This window comes from Pararge aegeria, chromosome 24 (assembly GCF_905163445.1).
Source record: "Pararge aegeria chromosome 24, ilParAegt1.1, whole genome shotgun sequence".
In the NCBI taxonomy this organism is placed as follows: Eukaryota; Metazoa; Arthropoda; class Insecta; order Lepidoptera; family Nymphalidae; genus Pararge; species Pararge aegeria.
In genome coordinates, this window is record NC_053203.1 from 2,045,368 (window position 1) to 2,067,576 (window position 22,209).

The 22,209-nt window shown below is 35.9% G+C and overlaps 1 protein-coding gene across 1 annotated transcript in view; it reads left to right on the plus strand.

Annotated features, from left to right (window-relative positions):
- Positions 1 to 22,209, plus strand: part of LOC120634500 (potassium voltage-gated channel protein Shal) — a 95,672-nt gene that overhangs the window by 62,664 nt on the left and 10,799 nt on the right. Inside the window, exons 2-3 of the mRNA XM_039905158.1 lie at positions 15,831 to 15,993; positions 18,474 to 18,662. Of these exons, the coding sequence (XP_039761092.1) occupies positions 15,831 to 15,993; positions 18,474 to 18,662 (352 nt within the window). The remainder of the gene's footprint in view (positions 1 to 15,830; positions 15,994 to 18,473; positions 18,663 to 22,209) is intronic.

The following is a 22,209-nucleotide window of genomic DNA, read 5'->3' on the forward strand; positions in this document are numbered from 1 at the left end:
ACAACTCATCGGTATCTACGTGGAATCGTACCACGTTTAGCAAGTCTTAGTCAGTAGCGTGGTAACTAGCCACAGCCGAAACCTCCCACCGGGCCGAGAATATTCAGGAATATTAATTACTGGGACCGAACACGGGAAAGTCCACAGCGTTTACCACACACGAGAAATAAAATCTTCTCTAGAGCACCGCCAAATTGAACATTCTGTGTTTTTTTTTCAGTGTACAATAAAAGTGTATTCATTCGTTCTATCTAATGATTGAAATCATTCATTTATTCAATACTTCGTAAAACAATTAAATTTGCCATTCATTCGTTCATTCATTCACTCGTTCACTCATTCATTTATTTATTCATCGCCTGGCAATGTTAAGTCTAATTATCTAATGAATCCGGTAAAAACAGTGATTCGGTTGTCTATAGATGCGTATAAACTCACCGCGTACAGAACTGGTGCGAGGCTCCGGTTGTGGCTACTGATAAAGACATGCCGCTATGCGACTTAGCGTTCCGGTACGATGTCGTGTAGAGCCCGATTAGAGGTTAGCTCTTTACTGTCTTAAACTGCATCATCACTAGCAGGTGTGATTGCAGGCTTACTTCTAGTTGCTTCTAATATCACTTAACGTAGTTGCAGGTTTCACGCGTGTTAAAGTTTTTTTTTTTTTTTTTTAATTTATTGTTCAAAATAAAAGTAACAAATATTTTTCCAACATAATTATCCATCCCCTTAGAAACTATGCGTTCATGGTGGTGATGGCGGGTTCGCAAGTATATATCTTGAAAAAAAGAAAAAAAATATTCAACTACTTAATCTTAATGTAAAAATATTTAGACAATCTTAATCAAACAGTGGCATTCTTGAACTATTAGCTAAAAAATGTTTTTTAAGATTTCTTAAAAATATGTTTTTTTCCATTTACACATAATATAATATAATTCCTTCTTCCGTACACATTATGTGTTGAAAGTAAATTAACAATCCCAAACAATCCATCAACATAGGTAAGGTACCTACTTGGAATTTTGTTCGCTACAAATTTTACCCTAAACTTTCCACAAACTATTTCCAATTGTCCGTTCCCTTGAAATCCCTCGTTGGTTTAGGTGTAGTATATCATGAGTGTGGATAACGAGGTACTAGGTTTGATATCACAGCATTAGCATATAAGCGTTATATCACGGATAATGGTTAGTAACATATGATTAAAATTTAAAAAAGCTCTTTGTGACAGAGTTTGTGGTTATTTCTGATGCAAAGCAGCATTGCTCAAGGGCGTGATTCTATTAATCATCAACATCATCATATCAACCCAATACCGGCCCACTACAGAGCACGGGTCTCCTGCCACAAAAGAAGGGGTTAATGCCAGTGGCGTGCATAGAGGGTATGCACAGGGTATGCAGATGATATAAAATAATAAATACTACGACAATACACACATCGCCATTTAGCCCCAAAGTAAGCGTAGCTTGTGTTATGGGTACTGAGATAGCTGATAATTATTTTTTTATGAATATAATACACATAAATACTTATAATATACAGATAAATACCCAGACACTGAAAAACATTCATGTTCATCACACCAACACTCTCCAGTTGTGGGAATCGAACCCACGGCCTTGGACTCAGAAAGCAGGGTCGCTGCCCACTGCGCAACTCGGCCGTCAAAAAAAATGAAGAAAATCTCCAGTACGAGTAATAAAAAACTTAAAAAAAGGTATTGTAAGAGTTATAAAAAGCGTATCCTCCAGTATTTAGAACTCATACTGGATATTTTCTTAATTTTATATCATCTGTATACCCTGTGCATACCCTCTATGCACGCCACTGGTTAAGGCTGTAACACCACGCTGGCTAAGTGCGAACCGGTGGACTCCACACACCTTTGAGAACGGTATATAGATCTCACAGGCATGCAGGTTTCCTCACGATGTTTTCCTTCACCGTTGTAGCTAGTGATATTTTAATTACTTGAAACGCACATAACTTAGAAAAGTTAGAGGTGAGTGCTGGGAATAGAACTCGGCTTCCGGAAAGTGATATCGAGCTCCTATCCAATGCGCTATCACTGCTTTGTTCCATGTATAATTCTGTAATTGTATCATATGTGTTGTGTGTGTGTGTACGTGTGTGTGTATGTGTTTTAAGACAAATGTGCCTGAGGCTTAATACCTAGAAATCAGATTCACGAAAACAGCGCGGCAATATGTAGGACGTGTCCCTCGCATACCCTGCGAAGTATTGTGTTACAGAAAATTTATAAATTGGGTAAATAATTAAAATGTTGATAACTATCAAATCATATTTGCCAGATATTTTATTAAATTGATTAGGATTTTTACAAATTTGATTAAAAACCAACGTTCATGACATTGTGTTGGTGGGTATTTTGATATAAATACGGCTGCATTTTTGATAAACTTCGGTCCTACATGGACTCGAACGATGCAATGATACCTCCCGGTGTCTTAGTCGTTTATCAATTGCTTTATTTATTTTGTGGCTAAAGAATATGATAATATTTCGAATTCATATTTTTTTTCACCTGGTAAGTGTAATTTTACGAGTACCTAAACTTTAAAATCCGCTGTATCGGTGTCGTAATTTTAGACAGCGCTTAACGTCGTAGGAAAATCACATAAATCCCTAGAGCTAGACATCCGATTAAGGGATTCCTAGGATATTATATTCTCATTCACGATACCTTATCTTTTCATTATATGGTGTTATTATATATTTTGATATGCTGTGTTTACTTTTAAGAAAACATAAAACTTAAATAGAATAGTTGAGATTTTAAAAACGGTTGTATTAGTGTAAGTGTTTGTAAGTAAACCTAATAAATAAAATAAAATAAATTAATAAAAAAAATTATTTTTGTTTCCTCGCGATATTTCCCTTCACCGTTAAATCAAGTGATATTATAATTTGTTTAAATTAAACCTAAATATACCAACGTTATTTACAAGTACCTAGTTATTTGTTTCTGCTCTCTACTATATCTTATTCACTAGCGTTATGGCTTACCCGGGCATCGAATGGCAAGGGCATATGTGCGTGACGTGAATCAACGATAGATACGCTCTAAAACTTCATCGGCATCTAATAAGAAAGACCCCTAGACTAGTTACTGCAAATTCATCCCTTAAAGTGGGAAATTTGTGGGGACGAAAGCCAGTTTTTAATATGGACTTCACCAAACAGTAGCACTTGCTTACATCTAAATAATTTAATAATAATAACAATAAATAATAAATAAAATAGCCCCAAAGTAAGCGTAGCTTGTGTTATGGGTACTGAGATGACTGATGAATATTTTTTTATGAATAGGATACATAAATACTTATAATATACTTATAACACACACCGCAACACCCAGACAATGAAAAACATTAATGTTCATCACACAAACATTTTCCAGTTGACGGAATCGAACCGACGGCCTTGGACGCAGAAAGCAGGGTCGCTGCCCACTGCGTCCCTGCGTATAACCTCGTCGACTAACACTTTACCCAACTGACTAACTGGATACTAATTTTGGATGGTTACTTGGTTTATGGTAACTACTTGAAATAAATGAATTTTGAATTTTTTGAATTTATAACGCAACTGGCTAACTGGATACTAATTTTGGATGGTTACTTGGTTTATGGTAACTACTTGAAATAAATGAATTTTGAATTTTTTGAATTTATAACGCAACTGGCTAACCTAACAAAACTGAACTAGGTTATGATACTTCATTACGGGTGATGTACTCCGTACTCGTATCTAGCCACTAAATTATATCGGAGATAAATTTAGGCACAATTTAGAACGAGAATTCAGATCAAAATTTGTGACGTCAATCACAGGTTACGGTATGTGATGCGATAAGTACTCGTATGCGATACCGGTACAGGTAGCCATCATTTGCTTATTTTATGCTCGGAAAAAGTAAAAAATAAATATGGAAAATTTAGTGGAAATAGATTCTATCAACATAAAACCTACCTAACCACCATAAAAAAATCCGCAGTGGTTTCAAAACTATCTTTTTATTGTAAACTGCATAAAAAAGGCTTGACAAAGCAGCATATACAATTTGGCGGCCTTATCGCTTGCAACCAATAGCGGATAAAAACAAACCAAAAAAAAAATAATAGGTAGATGGTGCATATATTTATACATATACCCGTAGTTAATTATTTCATTACTTACCTAAATATTGACGGCCGACTGGCGCAGTGGGCAGCGACCCTGCTTTCTGAGTTTTAGGCCGTGGGTTCATCCCACAACTGGAAAATGTTTGTGTGATGAACATGATTGTTCTGATGTATATTATAAGTATTTATGTGTATTATATTCATAAGAAAAAATATTCAACAGCTACTTTAGTACCCATAACACAAGCTACGCTTACTTTGGGGCTAGATGGCGATGTGTGTATTGTCGTAGCATATTTATTTATATTTATTTAGATATAAATAGTACTAGCTTCTGCCCACGACTACGTCTGCGTGGACTTCACAATTGGGTCTAAAGCTTCGCTCGTTAACAATTTTTAATCTTACCACGGGAACAGTGGCGTGCATAGAGGGTATGCACAGGGTCTACAGATGATATAAAATGAAGAAAATCTACAATATAAACTAAAGGGTAGACTTTTTATAACTCTTACGATGGTTTTTTATAACTCGGTCTGGAGATTTTTTTCATTTTACATCAACTTCCCGCTTAGTGAATACCCTGTGCATACCCTGTATGCTCGCCACTGCATGGGAATTATATGAGAGATCGGTATTGAAAGTACAAGTCCTTTTCCATAGCATAGGTGACATGCATACTAAATTTCAAAGCTCTGCCCGCGGTTTAGTTTAGCATTTTTCCATTTTCCCTCAGGAGCTACTTAAGGAATCGGGATGAAGCTAGCCTGCTGATGTTCTTTGTCAAAGGCCCACATGCGGGCCAAATTTCATCCAAATCTGACCAGCTGTTTTTGCGTGATTGTATCTTGTGTAATATAAACTTTCACATATATAATAATATTATAAATGTGAAAGTTTGTTTGTTACTCAAGCACGCAAAATCGGCTGAACTATTATTATTAATAAATTTTATTATTCAAGAACTCTCAAATTACTTTAATTTTTTTATAAATGGTACTGGAGATTTTCTTCATTTTATATCATCTGCATACCCTGTGCATGCCCTTTATGCACGCCACTGAATATATTAAATAATTATATATTATACTAGCGGACCCCAGCGCCATCTGTCGGGCTAATTTGTGAATCTAAACCATCCAGGGTGCCACCCAAACGCATACCAAAAAATCATTCAAATCGGTCCAGCCGTTTAGGAGGAGTTCAGTGACATACACACGCACACAAGAAATATATATATAAAGATAGTAGGATGTGTATAACAATAGGTAATTGTAACTTAATACTCTATCTATATATTAAAGTTCATTCATTGACGATCCCTGGTGCAGTGGTAAGGTCTTGGGTCTTAGAAGAGGCAGATTCTGGGTTCGATTCGGGGCAATTTCGATAATGTTACTGATAAAGAAAAGCCGCCAATAAATTTAGATTTCCGGTATGATGACGTGTGGAACCATAGAGGAATGGAGTTAAAATAACTAACATACCTGAGGTTAGCCCGCTACCATCTCTGCATCATTAGTTACGACAAGGTCATGTGGTGCAGTCAAGGGCTAACATTTAGTGAAACAAAAAAATACTACGAAAATGTGCAAGCGATGATTGAAATGCGGAAATCACGTGCGGCATGTTTATTATCGCAACCCTGCGTTCGTCTTTACGATTGGACGTGGAACAATTGTGAGAATACAAACAAACGGACAAAATTTACGCGACGCGTTTATGTTAGACGCAATACACATTAATAAAATGGCATAAAACCACAGGAATAAGAACATACAGAAACCGTGTAACATGACTAATATTGAGGGATCAAAAACCACTCCACTTTAGTAGTCTTTCTCGAACCCGCTCGAAATTCAAAATTAATTGATTTCAAGTAGGCCTAGTTTATAAGTACATTTGTATAGTCAAGTCAGTATGTTTGCAATGACTCTACCACCGGTTCGGATGGCAGATTCTACCGAGAAAGCCGGCATGATACTCAGTGTATAGCTCTTATGCCGCATCAAGGTGTAGTTTAAAAATCTTTTTTTATCTTGCAAGAGATGAGAGCGTAGCAGGCTGCTTTCAAGCAGCCTTGTTGTCAATGGATAGAATATAAGCTGTCCTATCACAGATAACCTAAGAAACATGAAATAACTAAAAAGGCCTTCTGAATAATAATAAAATCTTAATAATTATACATCTTAACCAACTTTATAACTTTAAACCTACTATTCTCCCCCCTGACATTCCAACCATCGCGATCTAGAGATTGATGACGCCAATACTGTTCCCACTATAGAATCTAGATGGCGCTCTGCCGATACCATTTAAATCGTAGTTTACTTCCACGCGATCGAATTAGTAAATGTATGTAGAACATATCATGCTGGGCAACAAGAGCGAGACAAAAGACCGAATCTCTTTCGCAATGTTATTCCACGATTACTTATGGGGCCATAAGTGTATGAATTTCTCTAAATTTATAGCAAAACATTAATTGAGTTGAGTGATAACCAAAAGAAACACGGTTAAGTTTGTTGTAGGCTCTTCTTAGACCCCTGGTCCCCTGGACCCCTCCTAGCTTCAGGACTCAGGTTTAAGTTGAAAAATGCAGCAACACCTCTCGATAATGGTAACAGATATGTATGAACGCCTCATAAGTGCCTGTGATGGCCTACATCCTTCCTCCTTCCTCCTTCCTTCCTTAATATTGTAAATGTGAATGTAAGTTTGTTTGTTACGCTTTCGCGCGAAAATCACTTAACCGATCACCATGAAACTTTGTACACGTATTCTTAGAGGTATCAGAAGTAATATAGGACACGATAAAAAAAAAAAAAATTTTTACGAAACAACAAAATGTTTGTTGAAAATCTCATGTATGACTATAGGTGTAGACTATGTACGCTGCGTCCCGAAATTTACGCGGGCGTAGCCGCAGGGAATATCTAGTGAATAAATAACTTTTGAATAAAACTTAGGTACTATTATATTTTACTTATTATTATCTATCATCGTCAAACTGAATTTAGTTTAGTTAAGATAAATATGGCTTAAAATTAAATTAAACCTTACAAAACTTTTTTGGAGTTTTTTCGCTGACTGATATTTAGATCGCAAAAAAAAACGCGGTCGAAAATTAAAGAATCGAAGTTGATGGAATCATAAAAAGTGACACACAGACAAAAACAACAACAGAGTTCGAGGTGGAGTTTATATTGGCTGAAGCTCAGTGCAAATAAAGTCGATTTGAATGCTAGTTCACACTATGGACTTTTTGCTTACGTCTTTCGTCTAGTGCTCCACAAGTTCTAGACTGTAAACCCAGTCTAAAATGATAATATTGGTCGTGAACGCCATATGATGACACTACTGTTTCTAAGTCTTGTAACTTGATGGCGCAGTTTCGATTCTTTACAAATCATAGTTAACTTTCTCGCGATCGAATAGGTAAGAAATCTCACACTAATTACTCTTAATATTGAATACATTTAATGGTTCTCAGACCATTGTCATCGAACAGTGCATGCTGGCAGTGATGACTTTCGAAACTGAAACCTAATCACTAACTATGGGCCTCGTAAGAAGGCTCAAAGTCACTCAGCGGGCGATGGAGAGAGCTGGGTTAAGAGTATCTCTACGTCAAGAAATGACGAGATCCATAGAATAATTACATAATTACGACATAGCGCAAAGCTGAAGTGGCAATGGGGCACATAGCTCGCAAAACGAAATGATGAAAGTTTTTGCCCCAAGGTGCCGGGATGTCGACTTCGGACAGGTAAACTCAGCGTTGGTTGGCCTCTAACGAGGTCAAACGATCCGATGTGAGCCGCTGGATACAAGTGGCGCAGGACCGCGGATTGTGGAAATCCCAACAAAGCGTATTGCGAATAGATGTCCACCCATTCGAACTGGGCCAGCGTGGTGTACTACGGCCCTCGTACTTAACCCTCTCACTACTACGGATAGTCCGAGGACCCGTGCCCTGTAGTGGGCCGTTAAACTGATGTATGCATAATATGCATAATATCTCAATTAAGAATTTTGCAATGAGGATAAGGAGTATAATTTAGTGAGAGGCTTCAGACATGGCGCATAACCACGCCGTTGACAATGATATGCTGCCAAGCGATTTAGCGTTCTAGTACGATGCCGCTTAGGATCTTTAAAATATATGATGAAATAGATGGCGTTTTTTCGATTCCATTAAAATCTTATTTAACTGTCACGCGATCGAATAGGTAGAACATTTTTAAGTTCTCTGATTAATAAATAGTCGTTCTTCTTAGTTCTCGCCCATAACATGTCGCCAATAAAGTGTTTCTTCTTCTTCTAGCGACCCGCCGCGGTTTAGCAAAATATCCTGTTTTTTTAATAACAAAAAACTTAATTATGTATAATACAAGCACAGAATTACGAACGCACAGAAACCGCGTACACGACACGGTTATACATTTCATACCATTTCGAAGTTGACAGTAAATATTTATTTCTCGTAAAATGAGAAATAAGGGTATGCAAAGCGCACGTCCTGCAAAAGGCCGCTCTGTGACCATCAAATTAAGCTTCATGCACCTGAAACCACGCCCTTCACACCGGAACACAGCATTGCAACAATATTGCTTGGCGGCAGAAATAATTATGAGATAGACTTTCATTGTCACAAATAACTCTACCACTGCTAAATTGGAGTCAAGGAGTTATAAAATAAATACAATAAATATCCTACTACAATACTCAAATCGCCATCTAGCCCCAAAGTAAGCGTAGCTTGTGTTATGGGTACTAATATGACTCATGAATATTTTTATGAATAACTAGCTGTCCCGGCGAACTTCGTATCGCGGAGCTTTTTTTTTTTTTGATCAATGTTATATTTTAATACTTATTATCCTATTCCGGTATAAGAGGAATCCAAAAAAAATTGGTCCAGCCGTTCTTGAGTTGTAAATGGTGTAAGTAAAACAACTTTCCTTTATATATATAGATATACATAAATACTTAGAATATACATATAAACACCCAGACACCGAAAAACATTCTTGCTCATCACACAAACATTTTCCAGTTTCCAGGGAATCGAACCCACGGCCTTGGACACAGAAAGCAGGGTCGCTGCAAACTGCGCCGATCGGCCGTCACGACGTCAATAAAGACATAAAAATAATCAATATTTAGTCTTAAGACTTGACGCTAGTGTGGTTTAAGTTATGAACCGAGTCAATTAATTGAGGATATTGTTTCGGTTCGGTTTAATTTAGTTTTGACGACCGAGTTGGCGATATGCTGGATCGATGCCAACTACCTGCACGCTATACTGAAAGTGAAAATCAAACAGCGTTGAATCTTCAGCTGTCACAGAGTATAAAAACTGTACGTGTACGACGCGATCACTGACAGTGCAACTGTCAGGTGTGAGCTTTATTTACTTGTATAATTTTTATATCAGACAACAGCCAGGGAAATTTTCACACAGCATTTAAAAAAAAATCCTGTACAATACCTAAGGCTAACAGGAAAAGCCGACTTTGTTAAAACTTGGCGTACTGATAGACCGAGATTAACTTTTAAGCTCAAGGACCGCACTCTACGATAGCAAAACTAACAGACGAAGTGGTTAAATTCACTTCAGTCCCCTTCTTTTAGGAGTTAAAAATGGGTGACCTGAGTTAAATTATATGTTCTTTGTTGGACGGTAAATTATAAACGATGCACTCAAATAATCTCTAAAACACTTATATTCACTTCAGTTTAGAATTCTGACATTGCAAGTTTAATATGCAGTTATTTTCATGGAATATGCGGATGCCAAAAAGCAAGCTATGAATGAATGAATGAATGCATATACTTTTATTGCACAAAACGGATACAATTTGGCGGCCTTCTCACTTCATAGCGATTTCTTCCAGGCTAGCAATCGAAGCAAAGCAAAGCGAAGAAAACAAATACAGAAAATAGTTAGGTGGTACATGATTAAATAAATATTTCATTACTTACATGAATGTATAAAATATATATAAAAAAATATTCGAAGACAAATAAATAAATAAGTAACTGCTAATATAAATATAATATATAAAAACGATATTTACGAATACTTTTATCTTATTTACTAATTTTATAATACTTATATATAAACAAAGAAAATAAATAAAAAAATAATTATCCTCAAGTATCTATATATGTATAAAAGAAAGTTGTGCTAGTTACCATTTATAAATCAAGAACGGCTGGGCCAATTTTTATGATATTTGATTTTTTGGATTATTCTTAGTCCGGAATAGGATAAAAAGTATTAAAATATAGTATACATAAAAAAAATTGTTTGGCGGTACGAAGTTTGACGTGACAGCTAGTAAATAATAAAAATGAAAAAAGAGAATAAGGGAGCAGTGAACTATCACGGGTCATCAGATGATTGTGACAAGAAGTAATCTTTCACAGGCTATAGACAAAGCTAAAGAAAATGTGTCAGCCAAGTTCCAGGCAAGAATAAGAAACGCAATAGGTTTAATTAGTATTAGCAATCAGTTTAACTTTAAACGTTAAACCCCTTTTAGAAAAGTACACATTGTAAAAATTTGATATAAGCAGGCGTTACTTTGCGGAATTCCATGATGTATTATAAAAATTCGGAGCAAAACGTGCGTACAGGGTACATTGCGACGGCCGATTGGCGCAGTGGGCAGCCACCCTGCTTTCTGTGTCCAAGGCCGTGGGTTCGATTCCCACAACTGACAAATGTTTGTGTGATAGACAGGAATGTTTCTCAGTGTCTGGGTGTTTATATTTATGATATAAGTATTTATGTATGTTATTCATAAAAATATTAATCAGTCATCTTAGTACTCATAACACAAGCTACGCTTACTTTGGGGCTAGATGGCGATGTGTGTATTGTCGTAGTATATTTATTTATTATTTATTTATTGTTGAAAACTTGAATCATCTATTTAAATCTTCGGGGAGCGACTTTTATAAGAGGTTTGACGACTTTCGTGTAAAAAATTTCAGAACTTTTTCACGGAGGGAGGCTTCGGCCAGGCCAACAAGCGATTTAGCATTCCAGCACCACGAATAAATAAATAAATAAATATACTATGACAATACACACATCGCCATCTAGCCCCAAAGTAAGCTTAGCATAGCTTGTGTTATGGGTACTAAAATGACTGTTGAATAATTATATGAATAATATACATAAATACTTATAATATATAGATAAACACCCAGACACTGAAAAACATTCATGTTCATCACACAAACATTGTCCAGTTGTGGGAATCGAAACCACGGCATTGGCTCAGAAAGCAGGGTCGCTGCCCACTGCGCCAATCGGCCGCCAATTATTGACAGTACATACGTGTATAACTTATATAAACGACTGAAAATTATATCGCTACATAGAAGTTAAATTGCGGAAATTAGCGTATATTTCCGCATTAAATCCGAATAAAATAGTTCCGCATTAAACCATTAGTTTTGGCGGCATTTTGGTTATCAAGTATTCTCCACGAGCAACGGCCACAAGTGCACTCGGAGTTTCGTGTTATAGCGAAATGAAAGTTTAAATTTCACTTTGGTAAAAGGTCTCTCGCTAATAATTATTATTTGTATTGAATAAAAGCTCTTTTTAAACAAAACTGTTTGTTAACTGGCTTCCGTTGAAAAGAAGGAGACTTTCAATTCGGGGTTCTTTTAACTCTCGGACTCCCGAAATGATCCCATTTAAATTTCATGTACAACGTGTAAATGAACGTAACTAGTTTTTCATTAAGGATTACATGTATGATAAAAAAGCATGGGTGTCAATTGCTCTCACTGCATAGCTAAACATTAACTCGACTGTGAGAAGGTGATAACAAAAAAAAACCTGACCAAATTTGTCGTGGGCTCTTAGACCAGGGCCCGTTGGCAACCCTCCCAGCTTTATCATCGTCACCTAACACCAGAGGTTACATGTTAAATGTATAAACGATTCAACGCCTGTGATGATGTCTACATTAATAAAACATTTTTGAATTTTGAATTTGAATTGGTAGGTATAACATTTATTTCGGAAGTCGGTTTTTTGACAAACAAAAATATTTTCGCTTTTGTAGTGTTAGTGAGGTTGTTACTCAATTATAACATCAGGGATCGATGGCTAAGCGTGCCGTTACGAAAGTGAAAATCGTTTTCCTAACTCCAAGCTGGTACCTTCTGTGAATTTATTTGCAGAAAAATCCAAATAAATATACACTTTTGGCAAGACCTGGGAACCATATCTAGTACTGTCCAACTGAACGTTCCAACGGAGAAAACCAAAGAGCTATTTAATTACCAATAGCGGTTCTAACCGTTTACGAAGAAAAAAAACCTCAAAGCATAACTTTTAAAATGAAAATCTTTTTATCTTTAAAATGTAAACAAAATATTTGAATGAAGATGTTATGAATTCTTACTTTATAGTTCAAGGGGAAACCCATAAAACGTAAACAGAATAAAATTCGACCCTGGATCATCTTTGATCCAAGTTTACAGTTTTCTAGTGATCACAGTAGCTGTTGTTCGAAAAAAAACATGTGGTACAGTCTTTGGGTACTTCCAAACTTTCCGAAGCGAAAACTAAGTAGGTTCTATCTCGTGAATTGTATCGTCGAGCTATTAGATTATTATTTTCGAATGACTATTTTAGCATATTATAAAACAAATATAATACAACAAATATTTTATAAACAAAATACGAACATGATATTATAAAACAAAGTCCCTGCGTCTGTCCGTCTGTCTGGGTGCGAAAAACTACCGAACGGTTTTCACTAATGAACAGGGTCACTCATGCGGAAGGTTTTAGTGTATATTTTATTATTGTTTTCTGTTATATGGCTGAAATATAACGATGTTTGGTAAAGATGTCGTACCGACTTGGAGCTTTACTGGCGTAAGCCCCGAAAATGATTGATGATACATAAAAATAATGAATGAATACACTTTTATTGTACACCAAAGAAAAATGTAGTTTTTTTTTTTTTTTTAATCTATTTTTTTTAAGGGACTTTTACCTATATGTCAGCCCCATCGTAACACACAATATGAATCCTAAATAAACATAAATCTTAAACTACAACAATTTGAGATAATCACCAACGAATCTATAAAGTTTTATTGCCGATGTGCTCAACGGTTCGCTAATAATAGAATTAAAAATGCCAATGTTCATAAAATTAATATTCAGTTCGTAGATTAGTGTTTCTCTCAAGCTGTGATTCCGAACACCAACCACATAAATCACAATTGGGAGAATCAACTTTCCTCATTAGGTATTTGAAAAAATTGTAGTTACAGAGATATAAATACATATCAAGAGAGTACAATTTGGTGGCCTTATCGCTAAATAGCGATTTCTCTCAGGCAATCAATGGCGTAAAAGGAAAAAACATAGAAAAGAGGTAGGTGGTGCAATAAATAAGATTTAAAATTAAATTAAATATATAAATATATATATATATATATATATATATATATAAATATATTACATATGAATACAAATAAAATATATAACATAAATCCCTATATAAATATATATCATATAACATCCTCAATTTATTCGAAATACATAAATAATTAAAATTACACACTTAAATATATCCGCTTCAGCGATGTTCGGCCGATAGAAACAAATAATGATCCCTCACTAGTTTCTATACAAATAATGTTCTGTATGTTTAAAGTAATCATTATTATGTACAAAAAAGTCCACAAAAAAGTTCGTCTAACAGTTATGGTTAAGTCACAATAACCGTTTTTTGTTATAATTTGTCAATCAAAACACGGGCACAATCGAAAGATGGTGATATTCCTATCATGATATTAATCATTATCCAAAATAATAGTTTTATAACTAACATTGATTATTTACCTGCAAAATCCTTTTTAAATTATTTAAATTAGACCTATCGTTTAATAGGTCGGTAGGTATACAAATGCTAAGAGCATGAAAAATACCGCGAGCCGCCGCGCCGCGCTCGGCCGCGTATATGATTTGGAAATAAAACTGGACCGGGTAGGTGGCAATTAGGTTCTAGGGTTTTTTAAGATATTAAAACTGGTAGTAAGAGATTTGATGCAGACGAACTGGCGCGAGTCAGCTAGTCTTCTACATAATAAGTACGAAAAGATATTTCTTTAGGAAAGTCATTTTTCATTTATAAGAAAAAAATCATTGTCAAAATATTTGTCTTTATTTAGGTTCGAGTCAAAAATTCAAATAATCAAAAACTTAATGTTTTTTTTATATACTTGATAGACTTGCGCTTGACAACTATCATGCCTGATGTACGTATATGCCGTATGCGGTCTAAGTTTATGTAATTAGTTTTAAGTTATATTGTAAGTGAACAGTATATTCTTTGGAGAATAAACTCTTTAAACCTATCCGCCCAGTGTTTGAACAAATAAAAAATCATAGTATTTCACTTATAAAAATATCCGCAAACCTTTTGTTCCCCACAATCCGCCTATTGTTGGTCGCAGTGGCTCGTGCTTTGAGCTAATTCCAGCCGAGTAGGTACTCCGCTGAGAGCACTCCGCGTCAACGGCGGAATATGTTTCACTTTTTGTTATACACTTCTTCGGATTGGCATTTTCCGGCATTTTATATTGTTGGAAGCCAGGGATTTTAAAGATAAACCTATATAAACTTACTTTAAGTACCTGCACTCAAAATGTGGCTCTTAAATAATTTGTGTTTCTCCACCCGAGAATTCCTATACTATAAAACGACAAGAAAATAAGTTTTGCATTATTAACTAATCTTAAAATTTTGACATACCTATATATATTGCCATAGTAGGAACGATGACGATCTTCATGAAGTTAGTATACAGGGGGTTTCGGGGGCAGTAAATCAATCTAGCTAGGATTCATTTTTAGAAAATGCCATTTTATTCGTATTTCCGGTAATAACCGATTTGGTGCAGACGAAATTGAACAGGTAAGCTAGTGTTTACTAAAACGATAATTAATTAATTTGTAACAAATTAAATAATTATAATTTTGAATGACTTGTTAATATATAAACTTGAACCACGCGAATCACTCCGTAAGAAATTTAAAGAAATAGTTATACTCACTGTAGCTTCATCAAATATTTATAAAGATATAGTATTTGTAAGACAACATATTAATCTTTATAAACAAATAGTGCATATAAACGGTCAACTTATAAGAAATGGTCATAAATTAGTGTCATCTGCATATCATCTGCGAAAGGTACAGAAGTCATTTGCGGGATTGAGTATACGCTTTTATGATATGATTCCTATGTTTTGGGTCTACCAATGCATAAGTTTAAAGAATATGTAAAAACACATTTATTACAGCGAAGTTACTATACAATTAATGAATTTCTTAAAGACAAGTTGCTTGGAAGTATCCGGCTCCGCTTTTATCTCTCACAGGATAGAAAAATGTTAAAATGTAAAATCTAAATATTTATTTATTCCATCAGAGATGCAGTCGTCGCGTAGGTCAATATTACAAAAATAGCTAATAATAGTTTTGCCTTACGGTTATTCTTTTTACCTATTATCCCCCCCCCCCTTTCCTGGCTGGATATTTTCTCGGTCATTCCAGTAAATTTCCTACCTTCATCTTCTGACATAGGTTTACCAATTGTATTGAAAATCTTATTTTCCTCCATTCCAGCTACGGAGACATGGTCCCGGGCACGATAGCCGGGAAGATCGTGGGAGGTGTCTGCTCTCTTTCTGGCGTGCTGGTGATAGCTCTACCCGTCCCTGTCATCGTGTCCAACTTCTCGCGGATCTACCATCAGAACCAGAGGGCTGATAAGCGGAAGGCGCAAAGGGTAAGATTTATTTTGATACCATTCGCTCGACATACCCTAGTATAGGAAGGTCAAATACGTTAATACATCCTATAGGATTAGCGAAAAAGTAATGTTGTAATGGAGTCCCTACGGGCTTTTATGATTTGATTAAGAAACTTTGCGCACGGCGCGCTAAAGAAAATCTGTTATTTTAATATTGCTATCTCGCACTAACGTATGATGGCGTCCCTCTCACTCACCAGATCCTTTGAGGCTCGAAACATAGAGTAGAGATTGTAAAAGAAATTCCTCCAAAACTTGATTATAATACCTCGCGAGGTGTAAAAAGAAGAGTATTCAACTCAGTCAAATATGCCTTCGTTTTGGGCGTCTCTGCAACAACCTCGCTACGCTCGGAAGACTCAAAAATCCCTCATTTGCTTGGAATTTCTCCCCGCGCCCGTACCGTAAGACATTAATATACACCGCCTTGTTTAACAATCCATTAATATAATATATACTAACACTTATACATAATGGCGGAGCTGTGATAGCGCATTAGGTAGGAACTCGACTTTACTTTCGGAGGGCCGAGTTCAAATCCCAGCACGCACATCTAACTTTAAGTTATGTGCGTTTTAAGTTATTACAATATCACTTGCATCAACAGTGAAGGAAAACATCGTGAGGAAACCTGCATGCCTGAGAGTTCTACATAATGTTCTTACAGGTATGTGGAGTCCACCAATCCGCACTGGGCCAGCGTGGTGGACAACGGCCTTCCCTTCTCATTGTGGGGAGAGACCCGTGCTCTGTAGTGGGCCCGTAAGAATTACTAATTATTAAGATGGTTAGGATCATCAACATTATCATCACATCAACCCAGATGTGATGATAATGTTGATGATGCTAATCATCTTAATAATTGAAGTAAATTGGGCTTCGGCTTGATCCCTGTACTGTGCGTTTTAGGTACTTGAATATCACTAGCTCCAACAGTGAAGGAAAACATCGTGAGGATACCTGCATGCCGGAGAGTTCTTCACAATGTACTCAAAGGCGTTTGAAGTCAACCAATCTGCACTGGGTCAGCGTCCTAAACCTTTCTCATTCTGAAAGGAGACCCACGCCCTGTAGAGGGCTGTTAATAGGCTGATAATAGACCTTTGTTCGTGATCATTATCACCGTTTTTGTTCCATTCCAAAGAAAAAGTAAAGAAAATGCGTGCTTTAGTAGGAGTAAGCGGATAAACAGAGAGACTCGGAAAGCGGTGCTTTAGTAGGGTAAGCGGATAAATAGAGAGACTCGGTAAGCGGTGCTTTAGTAGGAGTAAGCGGATAAACAGAGAGACTCGGAAAGCGGTGCTTTAGTAGGGTAAGCGGATAAACAGAGAGACTCGGAAAGCGATTTTGTTTTATTCTATGTAAAGAAGTGTGATGGACCAAAGTCAAAAAATAGCTTTATTCAAGCAGGCCCATAGGCCATAGGTGGCACTTTAGATGCGTACATTACATGAGAATTACACGGTAGTGAGATAATGGCGATAACCATATTCGCAAACTTAAAACTAAAGCTATATGGGTTCCAAACACGCTCTGGTCTAAAAAGAAGCCCACAACTAACTTAGCCGGGTGTTTTTTTTGTTATCACCATCTCACAATGTCATTTTAAATTATTAGAAGAGCAACCTGGTTAGAGCAATAATTCACACCCAAGGTTTTTTATCGATTACGTAGTCCTTTATACTAAAATAGGACTTATCTATAATCTTACGTTTAATGCACACTGTTTTGACGGCCGACTGGCGCAGTGGGCAGCGACCCTGCTTTCTGAGTCCAAGGCCGTGGGTTCGATTCCCACAACTGGAAAATGTTTGTGTGATGAGCATAAGTCTTTTTCAGTGTCTGGGTGTTTATATGTATTTTCTAAGTATTTATGTATATATAATTCATTAAAATATTCATCAGTCATCTTTAGTACCCATAACACAAGCTACGCTTACTTTGGGGCTAGGTGGCGATGTGTGTATTGTCGTAGTATATTTATTTATTTATTTATTTATTTATTTAAGAGACATCTCCAAGATGACAATTGGTAGTTTATTTTAGAATTTTAGACCTTTATATAAAACACTGTTTGAATGTACTCGGTATATTCATTTATTCAAAATAATTCATTGACTCATTCATTTTTCCGTCCAATTATTCACTTAAATTATACTTTTGAAATTATTGAAGCGTCAACCTTATCGATTCAATTTCATGGATTGAAATGATGTTGCATACATTTTTTGATTGATACGTAATGTGCGGGATGAGTATATATTTTGTCTTGATGAACTTGGTGAATTAAATGTCAAGTTAATGTCAAATTTGTCAAAACACAGTATGTTTTGTCACATTTGACAGAATAATTCAGAGACCAGATCTGATGGTAAGAGCAACAAGCCATAACGACACCCGCTTTTTTCAAAGTCCTCATGTATATTGAAACTAAATAAAAAAAAATCTCATTACAGAAAGCACGCCTTGCACGCATCCGCATAGCCAAAGCATCGTCTGGAGCCGCGTTTGTCTCCAAAAAGAAGGCGGCAGAAGCCCGCCTCGCCGCCCAGGAATCGGGTGTCGAGTTAGATGACGCCGGTCGGGATGAGGACATCTTCGAATTGCAGCATCACCATCTATTAAGGTGTTTGGAGCGTACCACGGTGGGTGATGAGACCTTTTTCATTCGAATAGCTTTAATTCTTTAGTATAGTGATTATAATCTTAAATTCTCTTAGTTAATCTACATTTATAATTGTATTAACGAGTACATTTAACGCCTTCTCGACAAAGAAATTCGTCATTAGAGTTAGAAAGTTGATAGTAACTAGTTTAGGCTTTATAGCAGTATCAACCAAGTAAGAAAGAACTAAAGAAAAAACTTTTATTTGAGTATACACACACTAAAATTAAAATGAAACTTGCAATTGCCGAAGATCTGTTTTGTGTGGAGTGTAAAGATTGAAGAAATTATAAATTACACCATACAGATTCTCCTGCGTTCGCGGAGTATAGCAAATTAAGCTTCATTGTAAAATTTATCATGGAATTCCGCATAGTAACGCCTGCTTCTATCCAACATTTTAAAATAAAATTGTTCTTCGTATTTGTAATAAGAATATGTGTTTAGATTACTCCAGTCGAGCTAAATACGAAAAAATAACTCGATGCCCTGCATTAAACAGCGATCTATGAAACTAGATACAATATCAATTTAAAATTATTATCGTAATGTACTCGTTATTATAATTAATCGCCAATTCTGTTGTATCAAAACCTCTAACCTAAACTAATTTGGTGCCAATTTTGTTATACACAAAATATCTCCACACTGATCTGAATCGTTTCAAAAGTAATATGGTAACACAATGTTTGCTGTGGTAAAGGATAGGACTATTTTTAGACTTGTCAAGTTTAGATTAGAGATTTGTAATAGAATTATTGGCACTAATTTAGTTTCGTTTAGAGGTTCGTGTATAACAGAATTCGCTCCGGTATTTAGTAAGGATAACGTCACTCCATAGTATACCTACACATCTTACTACCATAATATGATGGGATGGATTAATGGATGAAACTCGCATCAACCATCCACGTGATGATAAGGTACGGTCTCACTTGGCTTATAGTTTGCGGCTAGCTTGCTAGCTGACTTATTTTTTCTAGTTCTTCATCTTCTTATAAAAAGCTTAGTACAACATATTTTCATCAAACTTTCCACATTTTTGTACCACTAAACCTTCTTCAGAATGCTAAATTGTCATACTCGAATGAGAGATGTATATACAAAGCTGGAAAGAATCTCAAAGTTATGGCCTTACTAATGCGTATAGTTATAAATGCGTTCTGACCAATCTAATGACTGGACAAGACGTGTTCTAAATAAATAATAAAAATAAATATACTACGATTATTATTTATTTTTTATTATTCTACAACTGTACATAATCAGTTGCTTGATTTCCCACATCACAGTATGAGGAAGATATCCAGCAGTTAACCGCTTTTGATCATGTCGTGAACGCCGACATCGTTTAGACGGCTTCGCAACTCGTACGACCACCTGTACGGATACTTTCCTCGGACTTACAAAACGATTGCTATAGATATAGACGCCTTTGGTTTAATCGTCTGTTACATCTTCTACGTGAAGATAGGGAGCAGTACTACCAATTTTTAAACTGAGACCGTACTGTAGATATTTGTAACATACAGCTGATATAGCCGTATTGCTTGAACGGGTGAGTGAGCAAGTTGCCGCAAACTACCTAGTACGAGTTTAAACACTTTCCAAAACCAAAAACTATCATTTTTTTAATACAGATACTTTATTCGAATGCATGTTTCGTTAGAAACACCATCTTCCTATATATAATTTTAATCGGTAGTTTTTTTCTCCATTTTCCCTGAAACTGTCATATCGTATTAAGCGAAAACCATCAAAGTTTTCGGCACCTCGAACTCGTACTAGTTATCAGCCGTAGTGTGATTATACCATTTTAAAAAGTATTGAGTGCTTATTCAGGGGAACAGTCAACCGCAAACAATAAGCTATAGTAAGAATAATACAAAGTTTATATGCATTACGCTACGTATCTACTACCGCTGGCTGTTGTATGCCCAATGGGCCTACATCATCGCTGTTTTACTGATAGTAGTGTCCGAGGGAGTCCCATAAGCTTGTCCTAAGTTATTTACTGCATTTCTTCGTATCCATTTTAATATAAAACATAGTGCGCATGCAATTAATGATGTATAAACTACACGTACACGACTTCGAATTATGGCTTTGTAAAGTCACACAAAGTTTGTTGTTTCGTAACCTGTGGCATTAATCTGATATCAGTTCTAGTAAAAATAGTGGGTGACTTTCCAAAAAATATGTTGAGGAATTAATACTTATCTGGCACATGGCTTTATTATTACAAATAAGGTAATATTACCAGATGATCAATCAATCGATCAATCCTAACCGTATTCGGTCACAGCGACTGTTTCGGATTTCCTTGGGCGCAGCCATTTTTTTTTTAATTAAATAATTTTATAAATGTAAATTTTATAAATATGAATATAAATTTTATATGGGTCGTAAGATGTTTTGCAGCCAGTTTAACTAAAATCTATACTAATCGAAAAAAGGGTGTATTCTTATACTCTTCCAAATCTATAAATTATAAAAGTTTATTCCCAATGCATGCTTACTTTCAAAAATGGAAATGTGTATTTGTTATCTTTTAAAAAAAAAAACGAGAAAAACGAACACACGAACTCACGCGCAAGTGACAAATGTCAATTATAAATACCTGAAGTGAGTGCAATGCAGGCTAATCATTAATCTGAGACGATATGTCACGGGTTATGAGTAAAAAATAATGAAACTAACTTAAGTTTCATTTTAGCTCAGCTCGATAATCGAAATCATTAAATAAAAGTAATAGATCTCATCAGCGAGGTAGAATCAACGTAAAGTTTCGACTGAGAATACGAGTAATGGAATTCAATCGCATCTATGGTAGATAGAAAATAGCCACTACATCAAAACAACATTTAGCGAAGCCATCTTTCAAGATAAGCCACGATTTCAAGTGACGCTTGGTAATGGACTTTTTTCTGTTTCCAATGGCCCAGTGAATACTCTCACTAGGGGTTAAGTTTACGGCTGACCGTTTGCCTTACACTGTGCAGGGTTTCCAAGCTGACGCCTGCCAATCAGAATTAATCGACGTCACCAATACTTTTGTGCAAAGTATTTTGCTGTAACGGTGGGTAGATATACTAATTTTCAAAAGCGATTGCTTAATTCCAATAGGGTATTTTACTCTTGATATAAAAACATGTATATTTACAACAGTTTATTAAAACAGTCTTAGTTGTTTTTGCACGCGTCATAAGCGAAGCGTTTAGGTGGGTATTACTGTCAGTTTACGCACACCGAGTGATTCTGCAACTTAAAATGTCACTTTTTTAATTCTTTATAAGTGAACATAAATAGACAAATGTTGAGAAAAAACACTATATTTAACACTATGATATTTTTGAATGTCTTTTTATTATTTAAACTAATTTTTTTTTTTTAAAAAGCTCTTTCTTGGACGGCCGTGTGTCTGTATGTGCGGATCCCGTGTCTGTATGTGCGGATCCCGTGTCTTGTGGTAACGATAACGAGCGAAATACTTCACTTATCGAGTTGGTTTTTTTTATAGGCTTCAG